Source organism: Panthera uncia, chromosome D1, assembly GCF_023721935.1.
Source record: "Panthera uncia isolate 11264 chromosome D1, Puncia_PCG_1.0, whole genome shotgun sequence".
Taxonomy (NCBI): Eukaryota; Metazoa; Chordata; class Mammalia; order Carnivora; family Felidae; genus Panthera; species Panthera uncia.
The window spans coordinates 1,634,642-1,654,498 of record NC_064808.1 but is presented as its reverse complement, the minus strand read 5'-3'; the positions used below and the strand labels follow the sequence as shown (position 1 = coordinate 1,654,498).

The 19,857-nt window shown below is 56.4% G+C and overlaps 2 protein-coding genes across 2 annotated transcripts; both read right to left on the bottom strand.

Moving 5' to 3' along the window:
- Positions 1-546: 546 nt before the first annotated feature.
- On the bottom strand, positions 547-3,588 carry LOC125911086 (actin, cytoskeletal 3-like). The gene is made up of 2 exons (XM_049614709.1): positions 2,672-3,588; positions 547-749 (listed from the first exon to the last, which is right to left on the bottom strand). Exons 1-2 carry the CDS (start codon positions 3,111-3,113, stop codon positions 547-549), a joined length of 645 nt encoding a protein of 214 aa, XP_049470666.1. The 5' UTR covers positions 3,114-3,588.
- A 7-nt stretch (positions 3,589-3,595) lies between these two features.
- On the bottom strand, positions 3,596-19,390 carry LOC125929973 (actin-like). The gene is made up of 5 exons (XM_049641578.1): positions 19,255-19,390; positions 14,989-15,117; positions 11,676-11,786; positions 7,242-7,326; positions 3,596-3,786 (listed from the first exon to the last, which is right to left on the bottom strand). Exons 1-5 carry the CDS (start codon positions 19,366-19,368, stop codon positions 3,596-3,598), a joined length of 630 nt encoding a protein of 209 aa, XP_049497535.1. The 5' UTR covers positions 19,369-19,390.
- Between the last annotated feature and the right edge of the window lie 467 nt (positions 19,391-19,857).

Below are 19,857 nucleotides of genomic sequence, written 5' to 3'. Positions count from 1 at the left end.
CCGCAGGGATGGCCGTTCAGGCTGCCTCCTCCCTGGCGACCCTCGCCCCTCACCCCTACATCCCCGGCCCACCTGACACCTGCACCTGACAGTCTGCGCCCCGCCCCCAAAGTCCGCCGTCCAGCCTGGCTCTGCTCAAACCTCCCCGTCCTCTGGGTACAAGCCTCACACAGCCCTTCTCCTGTCTCAGCCCCGGCCAGCCCCTCGTAGCCCTTCCTTCTGGAAGCACGCCTCTGGGCCGCCCCAGGGGCTGTTCCCTCTGTGCTTCCTCAGATATCCCCGTGGCTCCCCTGCTCCTTCCAGGGGAGACCCACCCTGACCACTCACCCCTGCTTCCTCCGTGGCTTCCCCTGTGACTTATAGCCCCTCCTAACACATTTATTCCCTACTGTGTGGATTCGTGTTGTTTATGGCTCCCCCCACGCCCCCGGAACGTAAGCGCCAAGGATCTTCCACACTTCTGTTTACTGATGCTTCCCCGAGCACCTGACAACGTGCCTGGCACACCAGAAACCCTGTTATTCCAGAAATATCCGTGGGATGAACTCAGGAAGCCCCCAAAGGGTGCATCACGTTAATTGTAGGGGAAACCAGGGTGGATATTTCTCTCTGCATCCGGAACCACAGGCCGGAACAGGAGCCGGTACCTCCAGACAAGATGATGTGGCCGAAGAGAATCTTCCAGAGGGCGGGGCTGCAGGAGCTGATGCTCTGGAAGGCCTTCATATGGATGCCCAGGTCGTTTCTCCCTGTCGGGACGGGCGGAAAGAGACAGAAGTTTGGGGGCCAGAGACTCGGCCGGCTTCACCCTTGGGATCTCTCCTACCAGCTGCAAGCACAGGGTGGGGGGGGTGGGGGTCATGGGCTCCCCCCCGGATCTCAGCTCTGAGGACAGTGGGCAAACATCAGCACCAACAACCACAGGGCCCTTGTGCGTGGGGCTCAACGGCTGATGGCTAAATACACAAATATTACTTCTCCTCTCTCATCTGAGATGATTTATATTCAGATGTTACTGACAATTATTAACCTTTAATGCAACAGCACCTATTACTTTCTGAACAGATTTCTGCAGACGCAACGTCCTTGCTCGGGTGGCCTTTGAAAAATTATACTGATGATTCCTTTTTTAAAAAAAGAAATTATTTTTTATTGAGGTGAAATTGGCATACAACATTATATTCGTTTCAGGCGTTCGACTTAATGATTCATTATTTGTATATATTGCACAACGATCGCCACAATACGTCTACCTGACATCTTCTTGACTCATCATTAGTGCATAGACATAAACACAAGCATGCAGAGAACAGCCCTCAAGGACAAGGGCGTTTATTCCGGTGTGTTCAGCACTGACAGCTTCTGGGAGGGGTGGCGGGGGTGCCTGACGGTTACTCCCTCTCCTCACCTGGGATAGCACCTACCGCACAGCCTCGGGATAAAGAATGAAAAGGCTGATTTGCCAGAATCATCGAGAACGTGCCTGGCCCAATGAACGTGAACGCGGGCCGCCGATGCTCGGCTCTCATCACGGGGTTGGCCGTGTTCACGCTCACTGAGGTCCCCCCAGATGCGGAGGAGAAGGGTCACGTTGTGGGCGAGAAAATTCATCCGACGATGGTTTCCTTTATCCAACTTAATATTTCGGGGGGCATGGGCCATGTCTGAAGCCTTTATCCCCCGCAAACTCCAATGAGGAGAGCAGAGGTAAACTCAGCTCGCCCGCGCCAGATGTAAAAGCCACATCCTGACGAGGTACTAAGCCTAGGTACTAATCCTGGGGAAGTGGTTTTGTCCCTCTTGTTCCCCTCCGTCCCTCATAGATGCAGCGAGTTATTTTCACCAATGGATTCCAGGAGACGGCCGGTTTTCCGTGACGACCTGGAAACCTTCCCCATCAAGGAATTTTACGATCCATCCCATTGTTCCTGTTCTGCCATGCCCGCCAGGGAGCTTAGCCGACTCAGTACTCCTCCAGAACCGCGAGGTCACTGGGGCTGCTCCCATAGTCTGGCTGTTGTCCACAGTCCCGCAAAGGACAGGCGGTATGCACGCATGGGAATATTCCTCAGCCACAAAGAAGTATGAGATCTTGCCATTCGCAGCAACGTGGATGGAGCTGGGGGGTTGTAATACGAAGCAAACACGATCGCTCACTAACTCGTGCGCCTGGAACTAACACCACACTGTGTGTTACCTGTACTAGAACTTTAAAAAAAAAAAAAAAATCTCTACATCAGCCAAAATGTTTCCGGTTCCCTCAGAATCTGTGGTTTTCGCCCTTCTGTTTTGTCTCCATTTGCATATTTCAAATTATTGTGTAAGCAGGCGGAGTAGGAGTCACACAGCGGAAGGACAGTGCGGGGTCCAGCCGGGGACTCAGTCACACCTGACAAGTGTTTAGTGCTCTGCACTGGGTTTCCTCGCCTGTAACGTGAGCCACGTCACATGGGGCAGGATTGAAGGCTGCAGGCCCGCGTACAAGGGTCGGCAGAGTCACAGGCATACAGTAGGTGCTCAATAAGTGATAGTTGCTCCCACAGGAATGAGAAATGGGCACCTACTCACTACTGAAGACAGCGCCCCCCTTGTGACTGCCGGGCTCCGTCCCCCGTACAGCGGCCCTACTGTGTGCATCTGGGCTCACCCCTGGCCCCTTCCCACCACTCACCCATGAGGTCCGCCCGGAAAAGCACTTCGGGGCAGAAGAACTTCTCCTGCCCAAGGGTGACCTCCTGGCCATCGGGCAGCTGAACTTTCTGGGCGTAGGAAGGCGAGTCCGTTTTTGCTTTTTCCTTGTCAAAGTCCAAAGCCACGTAGCAGTATTGTTCTTTTATGCTCCGGACGTACTCCCGGTCGCCTACGGGGGGAAAGGCCAAGGGCCAGACAGAGAAGGGCATGACCCCAGATGGTTCACAGAGGCATCCCGTCCCCAGGGAGCACCTTCCTGAAGCTTCAGCTCCTCGCGATGGGGACGAGGCGGCACAATCACAGCACCTGTTCCCGTTTTCATCTCCGATCCCAGCGCCTCTTGATCTGTAACGTACGCCGGGGGCCTGGGCTTGTGGGAGAGAACGGCAGAGCAGGGGTGTCCTGAACCGAGGTGCAAACATTTGGAAACTGCCTGCGTGTTACGTGTTGATATCCTGGGCTGGAAGACCAAACCCGATCTCATCACCTGTTAAAGCAGGGGCTGCTGTTGGTGCCCCGATCCCCACCTGCTGTGAATGTTGGTCGCGAACAGCTCAGAGCTGCCCCCTCCTGCTGACAGCTGCCCCAGCCAGCCAGGCCCCCTCACCCCGGAAACATCTGGAACGTCGCACCCCTCCCACCTTCTGGGTGGCTGACACAGAGTAACTATTCCGTAAAGCTTAGCCCATCGTCGTCATCATGTCACCGTGACCATCACCATCGTCACCCTCCTCCTCATCATCCTCATCACCATCATCCCCACTGTCATCATCAGTCACTAGGTGTCCCTAAACATAGGTAAAGTTATTTGTAAGACTTGAATCACGGTCAAGTAGCCTTAGCTTTATAAGCTGAGGGCTGCAGGTTGAACAGCCAAGAAGGATATTACACCCCAGGGACTGGCTCACCTGGACAAGAGTGGCAATTTCCTACCTGTGCTCACCAACGAGTGCCCACCGTCTGTCAGTAGTTGCAGGAGATACGAGGTTAGGTCTTGGCCTGCCATGTCCATCTGGATGGTTGACTGATGCAAAGGACAGCCATCAATGATGGGCACAAAGTACGTCATTCCTTCTCCAGACTCAATGGCTGTTCCTAGACAAGAGAACATGTTGGCATCATAACACAGGGTGCATGATATCCCTTACCAATGTCAAGTCTCCAGGAAGAGATAATAAGATAATAAGAAGATAAGGCAAAGGGTCTGAGGAATAAACTTTCTTCTGTAGGGGGGTGTGCTAGGATAAAAAGCCTATCTGGATCAGACCAAGCAAGGGCCAAGGGTTTTGGACAGAACACCTGCAAATTTTCTTACTCGACCAGACACACAGATGTTAGCAACAGTTGTTAGCAACAGTTGTCAAAGGGTAAGAGGGGGAGAATATTCTGCTCTTAATAGCTCTCTCCCTAAAAAACTCGGGGCACAACTCGATTGTCAGACGAGGCTGGGTGTGGTGAAGGAGGTTTACTTTTTAGTTAGCAAGGCAAAGTACAGGTCTCTGTGCTAGTCCAAAAGATGTGATGTGGTCACGGGGACACAGGTTTCACTTTGTGTGAAAGCATGACATGGGGCCATTAAGAGCGGACCAGGGGTCTGGGCGGTAGGCTCTTTTCACATGTTGGATCTGGTAACCAAGGCCTTCACATTTATTTTTTTTTTTAATGTTTATTTATTTTTGAGGGAGAGAGAGAAAAAGAGAGAGTGTGAGCAGGGGAGGGGCAGAGAGAGAGAGGGAGACACAGCATCCGAAGCAGGCTCCAGGCTCCAGGCTCCCAGCCGTCAGCACAGAGCCCAACGTGGGGCTCAAACCCATGAACGTGAGATCATGACCTGAGCTGAAGTCAGACGCTTAACCACCTGAGCCACCCAGGCGTCCTGAGGTCCTCACATTGTAAATGAGGCAAAAATGGGTCAAGAAGACCTCCATGTCCAGGTAAGCTGTGGAACAAGGAGGGGGTCCCCCAACACACCCCTGAAACACCTAAAACAGAGAATAAAATACAGGAAACAACAGTTCTCAAGATATCGGACATCAAGCAACAAAGGACAGTCTCAGTGGTCCCTGAGAGACAGGACGTCACAAGAAAAGAACACGGCAGACCATGATCCCTCATGAACACAGACACAAAACTCCTAAACAAAGTTTTAGCAAATATATACAAAGGCTAACTCATCATGACCAGATTGGTTTTATCTCAGGAATGCGAGGTTGTTTTAACAGTCAGAAATCAATCAGTGCAATTCACCATGTTAAAGAACTAAGAGAGAAAAATCCACATGACCATATCAGTAGGGGCAGAAAATGCATTTGACAAAATCCACTATCCATTCGTGATTTAAAAAGAAAAAACCTCTCGTCAAACTAGGAATACACGATAACTCCCTCGAAAGGATGTCTATGAAAAAGCTACAGCTGACAACACACTTAGTAATGTAAAATTGAATGATTTCCCTCTGGGGTCAGGAACAAGCCACGGATGTCTGCTCCCACCATTTCCATTTCTACTCAGTATTGTACCAGAGGTTCTAGCCAGAGCAATGAGGCAAGGGGGAAAAACAAAAACAAAAACAAAAACAAAAACAAAAACAAAAAAAAAACAATAAAAAGCACCCAATTTGGAAATAAAGGAGTTAAACTATAGACAACAGCGTTGCCTAAGTAGAAAATCCTACCAGCACCGATAAAAGAGTTTAATGAAGGTGCCGAGATACAAATCATTATACAAAAGACACTTGTTTTCTGTATACTTGCATTGAACAATCGGAAAGTTAAATAAAGATACCATTTATGATACAATCAAAACATATAAAATACTTGGGAATGAATCGGATGAAAGATTTGCGTGATGTTTGCACCGTGAACCACAAATCACTGCCCAGAGAAATTAGAGAACCCTTAGGAGATACTCCATGTTTATTAGAAGACATCGTTGTCAAGATATCAGTTGTCCCCAGAGACACCTATAAATCCAATGCAGTTCTAAAAAAAGCATCTTTGGGTTTTGATCAATGTCTATTTATTTTTGAGAGAGAGAGTGAGAGAGAGCAGGAGAGGGGCAGAGAGAGGGGGGGACAGAGGATCCCAAGCAGGCTCCGCGCTGACAGCAGAGAACCCGATGTGGGGCTCCAGCTCACGAACCATGAGATCGTGACCTGAGCAGAGGATGGATGTGTCACCACCTAAGCCACTCAGGTGCCCCAAGATGCTGTTTTGATAGAAATTGACAAACTGACCCTGAAATGCATACGGAAATGCAAAGAACCTGGAATGTTCTCCGGAAAAAAAAAAAAAAAAAACCATTATAAAACAAGAGACCAAAAGCTGCCACACTAACTTCTTATTCCAAGACTTAGACATCAACACAATGTGGCATCAGCCCACAGGTGGATGAGTAGATCGACGGGACAGAATACGGAGTACAGAAATAGACCCACACGTACACGGACAACTGGTTTTCCAGAAGAAATGCACAGACGCAATTCAATGAAGAACACAGGGTGTTTTCAACAAGTGGTGTGGGGCCAACTGGACATCTATACGCACACCAAATGGTACCGCGAGATAACTACCGCCCTCCTGCTTCAAGGGCCACGATGACAAAGACCGGCCACGCCAATCTGCGTGGGAACCGCACGCTCACGTGGCTGGTGAAATCCCAGTGGAGCACGCAACCACGCTGGCCGCTAGTTTGGCGGATTTTTTCTTTTAAGCTAAAATACACTTACCATTTGGCCCCATCGTTTCACTTCTAGCTGTTTTTACCCAAGTGGAATGAAAGCGTGTGTCCACGCAAAGACCTGCAGGCAAATGTTCACGGCAGCTTTATTTATAAGAGCTCCCAGCTGGAAACAACCCAAATGTCCATCCGGAGGTAAAGAGATAAGCAAACTACAGGGAGTTCACACAACGGAATACTGCTTGGCGAGAAAAAAAGAAATGAACTACTCTCCAAATAGTTATGCTGCGTAAAAAAAAAAAAAAAAAAAAAAAACCTTTGAAAAAAGGGTATATACCCAAAAACATTTAAAAACAAATTTTTTAATGTTTATTTATTTTTGAGAGAGACAGAGACAGAGCGTGAGCAGGGGAGGGGCAGAGAGAGGGAGACACAGAATCGGAAGCAGGCTCCAGGCTCTGAGCCGTCAGCCCAGAGCCCGACGCGGGGCTCGAACTCACGGACCGTGAGATCATGACCTGAGCTGAAGTCGGACGCTTAATCGACTGAGCCACCCAGGCGCCCCCTATACCCAACCATCTATACAAATTTCTAGAAAATGCAATCTCATCTGAGGACAGACTAGAGCAGAGCGTGGGGAGTGGAGGGGAAGGGTTTAGCAGCAACAAATATGTTCATCATCTCGACTGCGCCGATGGCCGCACGAGCGTATCCACGCGTCAGAACCTATCCCATTGCACAGCGTGGACACGCTGACTTTGCCGGGCACAAATCCCACCTCAGTAAAGCTGCGGAGGAAGGACATGCGCTGAGTGGAAGCAAACTGCTGGCCCGGGAGGGACACAAGGGGAGTTAGGAGCAGGGCCACTCACCGGAGGTCTGGCCGGAGGCGTATAGAGAAAGGACTCCCAGGTTGGCTAAGTACAAGGCGGGCACGTTGAAGGTCTCAAACAGGATCTGCGGAGAACAAGAACACTACCGTGCTAACGGCCAGGCCAGAGGCTGGAGGAGCGGGTGGGTCTTCCCTTAGCTCCCGGGCTCACAAAGCCCACCGGTAGGAGGCACTTGGCTGCCCCAGAGATCCAGGCAACGGGGCCAGGGAGCGTGCCACACTTGACCCCAGCTCTGCCCTGACGAGCCCTGTGACACCGTTTCCCAGCCTGTGACGCGGGCTCACGTCCTTCCCGGGGACCTTATGGCGAGGGGAGACCTTAGTCACGAGACTGATGTGAGGGCATCGCAACATCTTGCAGACCACCGTGTTATCCCCACGGGGATGGTGCTGACTTCCCAGCGCCACCATTGTTCTCTCCACGTCTTCGCCCCTTCTGCTCTTGGAGGGTAGGCGGACCTTACGCAAATCCCAACGCTTTGACCTGGGATGGTCCCTTGTTTTGTAATAATGGCGACAGCAAAAGCTCACCGTTGGCTTGGTCAAGAACGCTCTCCTGGGTACTGCCTGCACATAGGCATGAACAGGGGAGACACAGTCCTGATCCTGCCGCCCGCGGCGTCCCCCCGGAGGTATGTGACACCGTCCTCCCCTGTCCACATGGGAGACCAGTGGACAAACATGTTAGGGAGCAGGTGTCAGGGGTGCGACATGAACCCGGGCTGCCAGACGCGACGAGGTACTGCCTCTGTGACGCTGGCTGAGTGAGCGAGTGATTTTCCTGCGAGATGGTGCCACAGGAATTTAAAGGTCCTTTTTTTAAGTTTATTTAGTCCGAGAGAGAGAGAGAGAGAAAGCGTGAGTGGGGGAGGGGCAGAGAGCGAGGGAGAGAGAGAATCCCAAGCAGCCTCCGCACTGGCGGCTCAGAGCCCGACTCGAGGCTCGGACTCACGAGCTACGAGATGGTGACCCGACCTGAAGTCAGATGCGTCCCCGACTGAGCCCCCCCAGGCGCCTCAATTTAAAGATTCTTTTGAGGGTGGGACCAACGCGGGGTCACTCGGACGGTTGAAAGGCAGACTTTGTTGCAGCTCCAAACCGGCCAGGCGGGGCCACGGGAGGATGGCACCCGGGGGACAGGATGACAGCCAGCTGGAGCTGTCGGGGAGCACCTTGTGGGCGGCCGGCAGGGTGGTTAGCTGGCTCTGGAGGGAGCCCTGTGGGCTGGCTCCCTTGAACAATTTCACGGGCTCCTGGGCCTAGGGGCTGTCCCTAGCTGTGGGGACAAGCAGGGCAGGCGAGCAGTGGCCCTGAGCGGGACAGGACAATAAGGGGAATGGTCGGGGTGCAGGCTGCTTGGGGAGTGATCCGGCCGGCCTCTGGCCAAAGACCCCAAAACCCAGTAAAGCCAGCATTTGAGACAACGATGTTCCACAGAGCCGGGTCCACCACTGAGCGTGTGACTCCCCGGGGGGGTCACTAAGCACGTGTCTGGGGGCAGCCGCCCGGGGGGCTTAGGGGACTGACCCAAGAGAAGCGAAAACGTGTGTCCCTGCAAAGACTGGTTCACGCCTATTCGCACCGGCTTTATTCACCACGGCCCCCAAGTGGAGGCCACCGGGATGTGCGTTTGTAACATGGCATGTGGAAGGCCAGGCCCGGACACAGGCACCACCTCGAAGGACACAGGGCAGGCGGGCAGTGTCCGGGAGTCTGTGCTACTGTCTGGTGCCCCCGGAACTTGCATCCTGGTGGAGGAGTGGCGGGTGTGGACGGGCAGCTTTTGCGATCCCACTAGAGACCCCGCCCCCTAAAAGCACAAAGACAAAACCCAACCTCAGCTCCCCTGGCCTGAGGTGAAGCCGGAGGTCTCAGAGCTTGGAAGGGTCTTTGGGTTCCTGCGATCAAAATCCCATTTTGCAGATGAGAATTCCGAGGCCGAGGAACAGGAAGCAGCATCTACTGAATGCTCAACAGCCACTAAGCCCCGTGACACGCATCTCACGGCGTGGATTCATTTCCTTTCCGCGACACCCCCAGGGTGACACCATTACCATCCTTCTGATGGGGAAATCAGGACACCTCGAGGATGCATATTCCTCCCCAGGTCACCCGTGCTGGGAGAGCCTGGGCCAGAATCCGGGTCTTGAGGCCAAGCTGGGCTTTTCCCTACACGCTGGGCTGCTCCCCGCATTGGCCTCTCTGCTGGGCCATGGCCCCAGGCATCCTGCTCGCACACAGACTTATTCCGGGAGAAGTCAGCCCAGCCCTTCTCAGTCTGTCCCAGCCTCCGGGAGGAGCCTGGGAGGCTGGCGTCGGGACAGAGGGACTCTGCAGGGAAGAGCCCACAGATGGGGAAAAGTCTATTTTTCCGCACGGCGGTGGTGTTCCCCGTGCCCGGGGGGCGCGCCACCATTGCTGGCTGCCCCCCGTCTTCCTGCAGAAGCTTCCATCCTTCTTGACCACTCTGTGCCCTGGACTGTAGCCACGGGCCCCCCTCTGTGGGCGACCCCCTGGGTTCCGCCCGTGGGGACCCTGGAGAGAGGTCTGAGGGAGGCGGAGAGGGGAGGAGTACAGCTATCCCCCTGCTCCTTCGTTGTTGGTCCCTCCGAGGCCACGGCTCCTGGCAGAGGCCCTCTCAGGGCTACTAACCCCCCGGGCCCTGTCGGGCTTAGCAGGCAACAGCTTCCTGATACTAGCCCAGAGCTCTCGTTCACGTCCCTCTTCTAGAACGTAGGCTTGCCTTTGTATATAATCTCTTCGGTAAAGTCTCATCGAAATGACCCCACGTGAGGGTCCCTTTGGTTTCCTGCTGGGACCCTCATATAATTAGGGGGTGAATTCAGAGAGACCCAGGGCAGGAAGACAGGCAGTGGACCCCGGAGAGGTGGACAAGTGCCGGAGACAGGCTGTGTGGCCGGCACAACGCTTTGTGTGAGGGTTAATTTTACGTGTCCGGGTTGCCTGGGCCACGGGGAGCCCAGACATTTGGCCAATCATTATTCTGAGTTGTCGATGAGGATGTTTTTGGATAACATTAACATTGATATTGACATTGGATGATAAACATTAACATAAATCGATGGATTGAGTAATGCCAATTACCCTCCCCGCGGTAGGTGGGCCTCATCCAATCAGTTGAAGATCTGAATAGAGCAAAAGGCTCCAGCCTGCTGACTCGCCCTGCAGACCCTGGCATCTGTCAGTCCCATAATCGTGTGAACCAATGCCTCAGAACAGATCTCTTTCTACATATACACGTGTGTGTGTGTGTGTGTGTGTGTGTGTGTGTGTGTGTCCCACTCTTTCTCCAGAGAGCCCTGAGACAGTTTGGAAGAGGCACATCGCCCTCAGGTGAGGGACAGTCCTGCTTCCCTCTTCTCTCTCCAGCTCGCTGGGGCTCCGATGGGCACACGCTGCTCTCAGCCTGGATCCCTGCTGTTTCAAAGCCGTGGGCTCTGTGCCCGTGTCCACGTGGAGCCCAGCCGTGGCCCACTTCTGCGATCCACCTGTCCATGTGCAGAGGAAGACTCGTCGGCCCCCTCGGGGCTTTGTGTTAAACGAGGCGGCAGCTCACGCCCGTGCCGGGATTGATGGCTCTGTTTCTGGGCCACGGCACAGGCCTCCTCTATGGGCAGGTGGTGCTGGGGGCCGCTGGCCTGCCCTTCGGGTCACTGCTCACTGCAGGGGACACCATCAGGCTCTAGGGGCTGTGGGCCAGGTGGCAGAACCTTGCCGTTTCCTTAATTAGCTCCTGGACGTCCTCATTAGGCAAAGCCTCATGACGCATCTGGAACCTGGACAGCCAGCGGCGGCCCTGCGGCCCCTCCCCACCTGGACCTCACTCCAGCCCTAAGAGGGCTCTGCTGGGGGGCACTCTCCTTCCTTCCCCGGCCCGTCCTTGACAGCCTCCGAGAACCAGCTCAACCCAGTTCAACCTGGTCGATCCGATCCACACACACCACCAACTCCTTGCCGGGGGGCAGGCCCAGGGGGAAGGTGGGAGCTCTCAAGGCAGGTTGGAGCTCCAAGCAGGACAAACCGCACCGAGAGAGCAAGGCCGCAGGGTCAGGCCTCGAGGGCCCAGTGGGCCTCCCAGCCACCTGCCCTGCCTACTTCCACCCCTAGACCCTCCGATTTCCTCCTCTGTGCAAAGGGACTGTAACTGCCCAGCCCATAGACTGGCTGCGAGGTCCAAATGCTCACCCACTTGGTGACCCCTTGGTGAGCTCTCCCGTGGCACCTGTCATGCCTGCCGCCGGGGTCAAAGGGGACAGATCTCTCCCGTGTCTTCATCTCGCTGAGCAAAGGGATGACGCCCTGAGGGGGTCCCCGAGGTTCAAGGCTCAAGGGGAGGCCAGAGCTGCCCTCCCCGTGGCCTGTTCCCTGACCCGCCCACCACGTGGCCCCTTACCTGTAACATCTTCTCTTTGTTGGACATTGTGTTTAAAGGCGGCTCCGTCACCATGAGAGGATGCTGTTCCGGGGCGACGCGGAGCACCTGGTAGAAGGAGTGATGCCAGATCTGTGGAGAGAGCAGGAGACGCGGTGAGGCACGTCCGTGAGCCACGGCCGATCTTCTGGAAGTGCGATGGAACCTGTCTACCCTGCAAAGTGGCTTCCGCAGTAGCTTATGTGATTCACAGCAGGAAGGACAGAGCGGCTGCAGATGAGACAAGACACAGAAGCTCCGTGCGTGTGCCGAGCCTGGAGTCAGGACGGGGAGCAGACAACGATGTGTGAGGCCTAGTCCTCGTCTGACTGGGCAGCAGACATGGGCCCCAAGACACAGAGGGGGGAGCGTGGCACCAGGCGTGGGCCCAGAAAAGGAACTTGACTCTGATGTGCTGTTTCCTCGTCTATAAAATGGAAAACTTTCCCTTCCTTGGAGAGGGTCATGAGGACATCGTAGAGGGTCTGGCACAACGTTTGTAGAAAACCGAGCGTATTTGTTTCCTGTGGCCGCCGTAACAGAGATCACAGCCCAAGTGACTTAAACAACAGCCTCCCGGTCCTGGAGGCCGGAGCCCGAAGTCCAGGCGTGGGCAGGGCCGGGGCCTCCCAAGGCCTCTCTCCTTGTGTGTGGACGGCCATCCTCTCCCTGTGTCCTCACGGGGTTGTCCCTCCGTGCGTGTCTGTGTCTTGATCCCCTCTTCTTACGAGGACCCCGGTCACGTGGGATCAGGGCCCACCCCAGTGACCCCTTTGAGGAAGCGGGGGAGAGGGAGACACAGAATCTGAAGCAGGCTCCAGGCTCCAAGCTGCTGGCACAGAGCCCGACGCGGGGCTCGAACCCACGAACCGCGAGATCATGGCCTGAGCTGAAGTTGGGTGCTTCACCAACTGAGCCACCCAGGCGCCCCTTGGTCACCTCTTTAAATACCCCATCTCCAGATACGGTCATGTTCTGAGCTGCTCAGGGGCAGGACTCCAACATAAGAAACTGGGGGACACGACTCAGGCCACAGCACCTACCGAGTGCTTGGTGCACAGTAGGTGCTCAACAAGCAATGAATAATGCTCCTGCCTGCCTCTGGGGAGGAGGCTCCATGGGGAACTGAAAACAGAAGTGAGGGGAAGTTCAATGGAGGAAGGGTTTCAGGAAGGGGGGACGCGGAAACACACGGCAACGTGGCGCCCATGAAACCCAAAGGCCAGATGGGTGGGCTCACAGCTAGATGTCCAGCCACTATGGACTGGAGCAGGGAAGTGACACGATCAGATGGAGAACAGTCACTCGACAGGCCGTGTGGGGGTGAACGTGGGGGGGGGGGGGCGAGGGAGGAGGAGGGGTACCATGGGGGAGGATCGTTGCAATGACCCCGGTATTTGGACAAGCGTTGAACCAAGAACTTGAACCAGGTGAAGACACACCAGAAGTCAGCTCCACTGGGTCAGCCAGGCAGCTGAGCCTGCACCAGAGAGGGGAGGGGAGGGTGGAGGCTACGGCCCAGGCAGCCCGGGGCCCAGGGGCTGGTGGGCCGCACACTCCAAAGACCTGTCTACACCGCTTCAGTTTCTGTATTCCCTGTGGCATGCTAACGGAGGGCTACAGCCAGAATCAGAGCCAACGCTTCAGCCGTGTAGACAGGAAGTGTCTGTGAGCGACACTCCCACAACCCCTTCAAGACGACCCCAATGAACACACACCTCCTGACATCCACACCCTGTGCAGACCTTTCCCCCGCTGAACCAGGACTGGCTCGTGCGACCCACAGAATATACCAACAGTGAAGGCGTGTGTGGCCCGTAGGGCTACATCATAAAGCCATCGCAGCCTTCACGTTGGCCGCCTTGATTGTTTCCTCCAGGGGAAGTCAACCACCATGCCGTGAGGGCCTTCCAGGGCCCCTGCAGAAAGTCCCCAAGAAGGGCCACCTTGCCAGCCCCATGGAGCACCACCATGGAAATGTCTGCTCCAGCCCCGGTCGAACCTTCAGATGATGCACCCCCAGCTGACTCCTGACTGCTGCTCCACGAAAGACCCCAAGCCAGAACCACCCAACTGAGCCGCTCCCAAACTCTTGACCCACAAAAACCGTGAGAGGAAGTAGATGGCCATCGGTGTTTTAAGCTTCTAAGTTTGGGGGTGATTTGTTATGCAGCGTAGATAATTAATACATCTTCCTAGGCAGCGTGCAAACTTCAGCCGTATATGGAGACCCTGATCAGAACCTTCGGTTGCTAAGACAGAGCGGTTCAAATCGCCATATCGAATACGTCTGTATTGCACCGACCTACGGAATTTTTTTCTCATGGTAAAATGTACATACCATAAAATTCACCAATTCAACCTTTTTAAAAAGCGCACAGCTCGGTGGCACTAAGTATAGTCACACTGCTGTGCAACCTTGAACACCATCCGTCTCCAGAAATTTGTTACCGTCCTCAACCAGAGCTCTGTCCCGTTAAACACTAACTCCCCATTCCCCTTCCCGCAGCCCCCCGGTGCCCGCCGTCCACCTTTCTGTTTCCACGAATCGGACGACTCAGAGTCCTCGTATGGGCGGAATCCCACGGTTTTTGTCTTTTTCTGCCTGGCTCATTTCACTCAGCCTCATGTCCTTAAGGTCCGGCCGTGTTGAAGCGGGTGTCAGAACCTCCTTCCTTTCCAAGGCGGAGTGATAGTCCGTTATGTGCGCAGCGCATTCTGTTTATCCATCCATCTGCCGACGGACACCTTGGCCGTAGCGAATGTGGGTGTGCGGACGTCTCTTCCCGCCCTCGTCTTCGATTCTTTCATGTTTTGGAACCTCCGCACCGCGATCCGAGTGGCTGCACCATTTTACGTTCCCACCAGCCCTGCGTGAGGTCCCAAGGCCAACGCTTGTCATCTCCCGTTTTTCTGCTTGTTGCTTTAAACAGGCGTGGAGTGGATTCAGGACTGTTTAGCCACTTCCTCGAGTGCATACAACAGCACTACATGCAAGAAAAAATCATACCCCTTTCTTACAGGTAAGGAAACAGAGGACCAGGGAGGCTGGTGACTCGTCCAAAAGGACACAGATGATAAGTCGTGGAGACAGGATTCAGGCTCGGGTCTCAGGCCCCACGACCCGTGTGGTTCGTAGCGTGGTGTGGCGTCCACGGGGGCCAAGAGAGAGGCCCAGAGAGGCCCGGATGCCAGGGCGCCTCCCCCCCGCCAGTGCCAGGGAGCAGATATGCCCCCCCGAACGTCAGTAGGGGCCCCGTGGACAGGTCCCACCCCAGCAGGAGCTGCAGCCTACCTTCTCCATGTTGGCCCAGTTCGTGACGGTTGCCCGGGAGATGGGATATTGCAGGCTAAGTTCCCCTCGCTTATGCTGAGCCTCGTCTCCGAGGAACCAGTCCTCCTCGCCCATCCCCACCAGCGGATTCTGAAAGACACAGGCCAGGACAGGTCAGCTCTCGGGGGTGACTCACCTCCACTTGGCTTCCACGTGCTGACGCACGAGGAGCAATGGCGAGGAGCCGTGACGCGCAGCTGGGGGACCGCTCCAGGTCACGGCGCTGGCGGTGGTGGCCTTCTCAAGCTTGCGTGCCATTTCAAGATGCCACTAAGACGTTTTAGCAAAATGACCTGCAAGGTCAAAGTGCCCCCGGGGGCGCCTGGGCGGCTCAGTCGGTGAAGCGTCTGACTTCGGCTCAGGTCGTGATCTCGCGGTCCGTGGGTTCGAGCCCCGCGTCGGGCTCTGTGCCGACGGCTCGGAGCCCGGAGCCTGCTTCGGATTCGGTGTCTCCCTCTCTCTCTCTCTCTGCCCCGCCCCTGCTCACGCTCTGTGTCTCTCTGTCTCTCGATAGTAAATAAACGTTAAAAAAGAAAAGAAAAAAAAAAGAAAAGTCATTTAAAAAAAAGTGTTCTTGAGGACACTGGCCTTGTCCACTTTGCAGGTGGGAAACCCGAGGGGAACGGGGGTGGGGGGAGCCGTGGAGGAGGGCACGGTGTCGGGCAGGGGCACCGGCTGCTGCATTCACCCTGGAAACCCGCCGGGGGAAGGGTCTGCAGGTGAATTTAGTTTGTCATCCCTTAAGAAGACGGACCTAACTGCTTTCGTGGCAGGGTGAACCGTTTATTCCGTCATCCAGAAGGGATTTGCCGGTTGGTCCGTGTGTAAATCTGCATCTGCCAAAAAGCAGACACCAACACAGCACGAGAGGCGTGAGGGTCTCGCTAGGAACCCACCTACGTGAGAGAAGACGGGGGCGCCCGACCAGGCTGTGGTCCAAGCCCGAGCCTGGGTACAGGACGGAGGGCTGGATGGGTGCCCTGGAACAGCGGGCGGTCGGCGAGGCCACCGGGCAGCTCCTGAGCCGGTCGTCCGGGAAGGGAGGCGCGTGTTTCCCGAAACGGGTCTGTCTGGGGATCCCTGCCGTGCTCAGCAGTCTGTAGGAAGCGTGGCCTTGTTGTCACGCAGCCGTTGTGCCACGGGGATGCCGGGCCGCGGTGGCAGCGTGGATTTCAGAGAGGCCCGCTCTTGAGGCTACCACAGCTCACGTGCGCAGAGCTCTTTTGCCTGAGGAATTTCTCTCTAGGAGGAGGGGTTTGGGCTGGGGGACAATCCGCGAGACCCCGGCAAGCCGCTGGCCTTCTCCGCGCCGCACCCCGTCTCCTTCGGATGGAACGTCTCCCATTCTGCCTTCCTTGCCGCGGGGCCGTCGGGGAGCAAGTCAGAGAGACCGCCGATGGGAACGCGCTTCATCACCCGAGTGGACACGCGGGTGTGGACAGTCCACGCTGCCCTGCCTCGGAAGCTTCTGGCTTGGCCAAACCTTCCCGAGCGAGGGGAGCAGGGCGAGGGATGCCTGCGGGGCGGGGACGAGCGTGTCATGGGGTCTGAAGCCACTGCTTGAAATGCCCGGCTGGACGGGGCTGGGGTCGCAGCGGCCGCTCCGGTGGCCGTGGACCGAGTGCCCCTCCGGGGCGCGGGGCCTCCCGCCAGGGCTCTCACTGCCGGCTCGCCGCCAGACCCAAGAGCACGGAGGGGCCGCGGGGCTCGTATCTGGAGCGAAATGTGAGCCCACGCAGAGCATCCCGGCAGGTGCTGACTCCTCTTGGACAGAGAAGCGTCCCTCCTGCTGCCCGGGGCTGGCCCCGAAGGCGGGGAGGGCGGCGGCCCAGCGCCTCACCGAAACAGTGCTCCCGGCTCAGTTCCACCCTTTACTGTAATTCATTATGGCCACTCGTCTCTATTTTGGCGAGGAATTTGATCTCTTTCCCTGTGATTTTTTGCTTTATTGCGTATGTAACTCGTTTTACCTACAATCCTGCTTCCCACTGTCCCACTCTCTGCACAGCTAACAGGGATCTGTCCCTCCCCTGGGGCGGTGGGAGCTTTCACGTTGCAGGACGAATTATTGCACCTGCTGGGACCACAGATGCCACGCCAAGGATTTCAAAACAGATTCTCGAAGGACTGGATGCGGGGCAACGGTTACGCAACGTTGGGAGTTTGAAAGAGCCGGCAGGGAACACGGAGGGAGCCCGGAGAGTACAGCCCCAGGGCCGCTGGCGGGCCGCGGGGAGCTGTGAGAGGGCAGGACACAGGGCAGAACAGGGCAGGAACACGGAAAGGAAGGCCCGCCTCCTCCCTCTACCTCCCAATCTGCCTCCACGGGGAGCCGGTGATAGGGGCGTCCCAGCCCGAGAACCGCACAGCAGGATGATGTCGGGGCCCACGGACAATAGGCAGAACCCAGCTGTAGTGGGTTGAAGGGTGGCCCCCAAAAGATGTGTCCACATCTAAGCCCCAGAACCTATATGGATGTGACTGTATTTGGAAGCAAGGTCTTTGCAGATGCGATTAGTTTAAGGATATTGAGGGGCGCCTGGGGGGCTCAGTCAGTTGAGCGTCCGACTTCGGCTCAGGTCATGATCTCAGGATCTGTGAGTTCAAGCCCCGCGTCGGGATCTGTGCCGACAGCTCGGAGCATGGAGCCTGCTTTGGATTCTGTATCTCCCTCTCTCTCTCTCTCTCTCTGCTCCTCCCTTACTCATGCTCTCCCTCTCTCTGTCTCTGAAAAACGAATAAACCTTAAAAAAAAAATTTTTTTTTTAATTTAAGGATATTGAGGTGGGATCATCCTGGATTATTGGGGGAGGGAGGGCTAAATCCAGTGACAAGTGTCCGTATAAGAGCCAGAAGCAGGAGATGTGAGACAGAGCGGAGGCTGGAGGGGCATAGCCACGAGCCCAGGGGCGCCCGGAGCCCCAGCAGCTGGAGGAGCAGGAAGGATGGTCCCTTAGCACCGGCGGAGGGAGCTCAGCCCTGCTCACACCTGATTTAGGACCTCCGGCCTCCAGAGCTGGGACACAATAGGTCCGTGGTCACCGGTCATGGCCGCCCCAAGCAGGACACTCACGTTCCTCACCGCCGGCACCCTGAGCATCATCCCCATCCCCGTTCCACACCGCGAGGGGCCAGACTCCGGGCCAGGCATTCGGGCACCGCCTCACTGAAGCTTCCCCCGGATGTGGCACGTGTGTGTTCGTTCACCCCGCCCTGTGCACGGGGAGTCGGAGCCCCAAAGGCAACTTGCCCCCAGTGACACAAGTGCGGAGGCAGGGCCGGTGTTCGGATGTGGGTCTCCTGACCCCGCAGGCCCCCACGCTTCACCGCTAAGCCCTGCGATCTCGAAGAAACGGGCCGGCCAGCCAGCGAGGGCACAGTCATCTGCCGTGACCCACCTAGGGAAAGGCAGGGACTCTCTGGCTTTCTGCCCCCCAGCATGCCCCGGTAGGAAGGCGGGTCTTAAAACTCGAGCCTGCTAGAAACATCGCCATTGATTTGCTCCAAGTGATGTAGAGCCCGGGTGTAATCACCCTGGGACCCGGACATGTGGGGCTCCCCACGTGACCAAGGTGCCCCCTCTCACGGATGGGTAGGCTTCCCAGGGAGGAGCACGGTGACTCAGCACCGGGGCCTTGAAGGCAGGTGGGGGGGGAGGGGGTCCTGCCTCTACCGCTCGCTCACACAGGGACATGAGCACGTTTCCTCTCAGAGATGCCGGCCCGTCTTCGGGGAGAAGGGCCCCACGGCAACTCGCCGGTAGGGCCACCAGGCTCATGTCAACTCAGCGAGTTACAGTCGTTATGTGAACTGAGAGTCTCACAGCTGCTTCGAGTGGGAGAAGTTCCAGGACGTGGCAGGGCCCTCGGTGGCGGGAGGGGGGCGGGGGTGGAGGGGGGAGTGGCCACCTTGCAAAGGACATGCAGGTCTGGCCGGCCGAGCTGGAGCACGTCCTATGTCCTATCCTCTGCCCCCGGGGAAGGTTCAGGAAGAGGTGCCTCCGGCCTGCACGTGACTTTTGATTGGTCTGCGCGGGGTTTGCAGAAAAGTGAGTTCTCCTTGAGATCTTGACGCAAAAACCTGAATTTCTTACACACGGAGTCAATCACCAGATGGACCAGCAAATCCGGTCCTGAGAACAGGCCCGGGGGAGCCAAACACGGAGCCTCAGACGCGTCGCCCGCGCTCCCGGCAGCCCTGGGCACAACGAGGGTCAGAGCAACTCACGTCGTGTCGAAGTTTCCCAAGGAGGGTGGGGAACACGGCCAGGGGGGTTTCCATGCCCGCAAAGCCCACCTTGCTGAAGCCCGAGCCGTAGTCGCAGACGAGGGGCACGTCCATCGTGTTGAGCGTGGCCTGGACGGGCTGCGGGAGACACGACAGGGTGATTCGAGCGTTTGCGAGGCGCCCGACGGCGGGGCAGGTGCCGCCTGGATGTGGGGCACGACGGCGGGGGGAGGGGTGGACGTGGGCTCTGCGCTCACGGCTGTGCAGTCGCCCCTCCCCCAGCCCGGAGGGGGCCCCACCCCCCCCCCCCCAGCCGGGTCAAGTCACCGTCTGGGTGCTGAGGGCAGTTTCTGGAACTAGTGGGCTTTCAAAATTCTTTGTTTAATTTTTTTTAATGTTTATTTATTTTTGAGAGACAGAGAGGGAGCGCACGCACGAGCAGGGGAGGGGCAGAGAGAGAGGAGACACAGAATCCGAAGTGGGCTCCAGGCTGTGAGGTGTCAGCACAGAGCCCGACGTGGGGCCCGAACTCACAAACTGCGAGATCGTGACCTGAGCTGCCCTGAGGGCCCTGGCACCTCTGAGCCGGCCATCGGCCGGCCG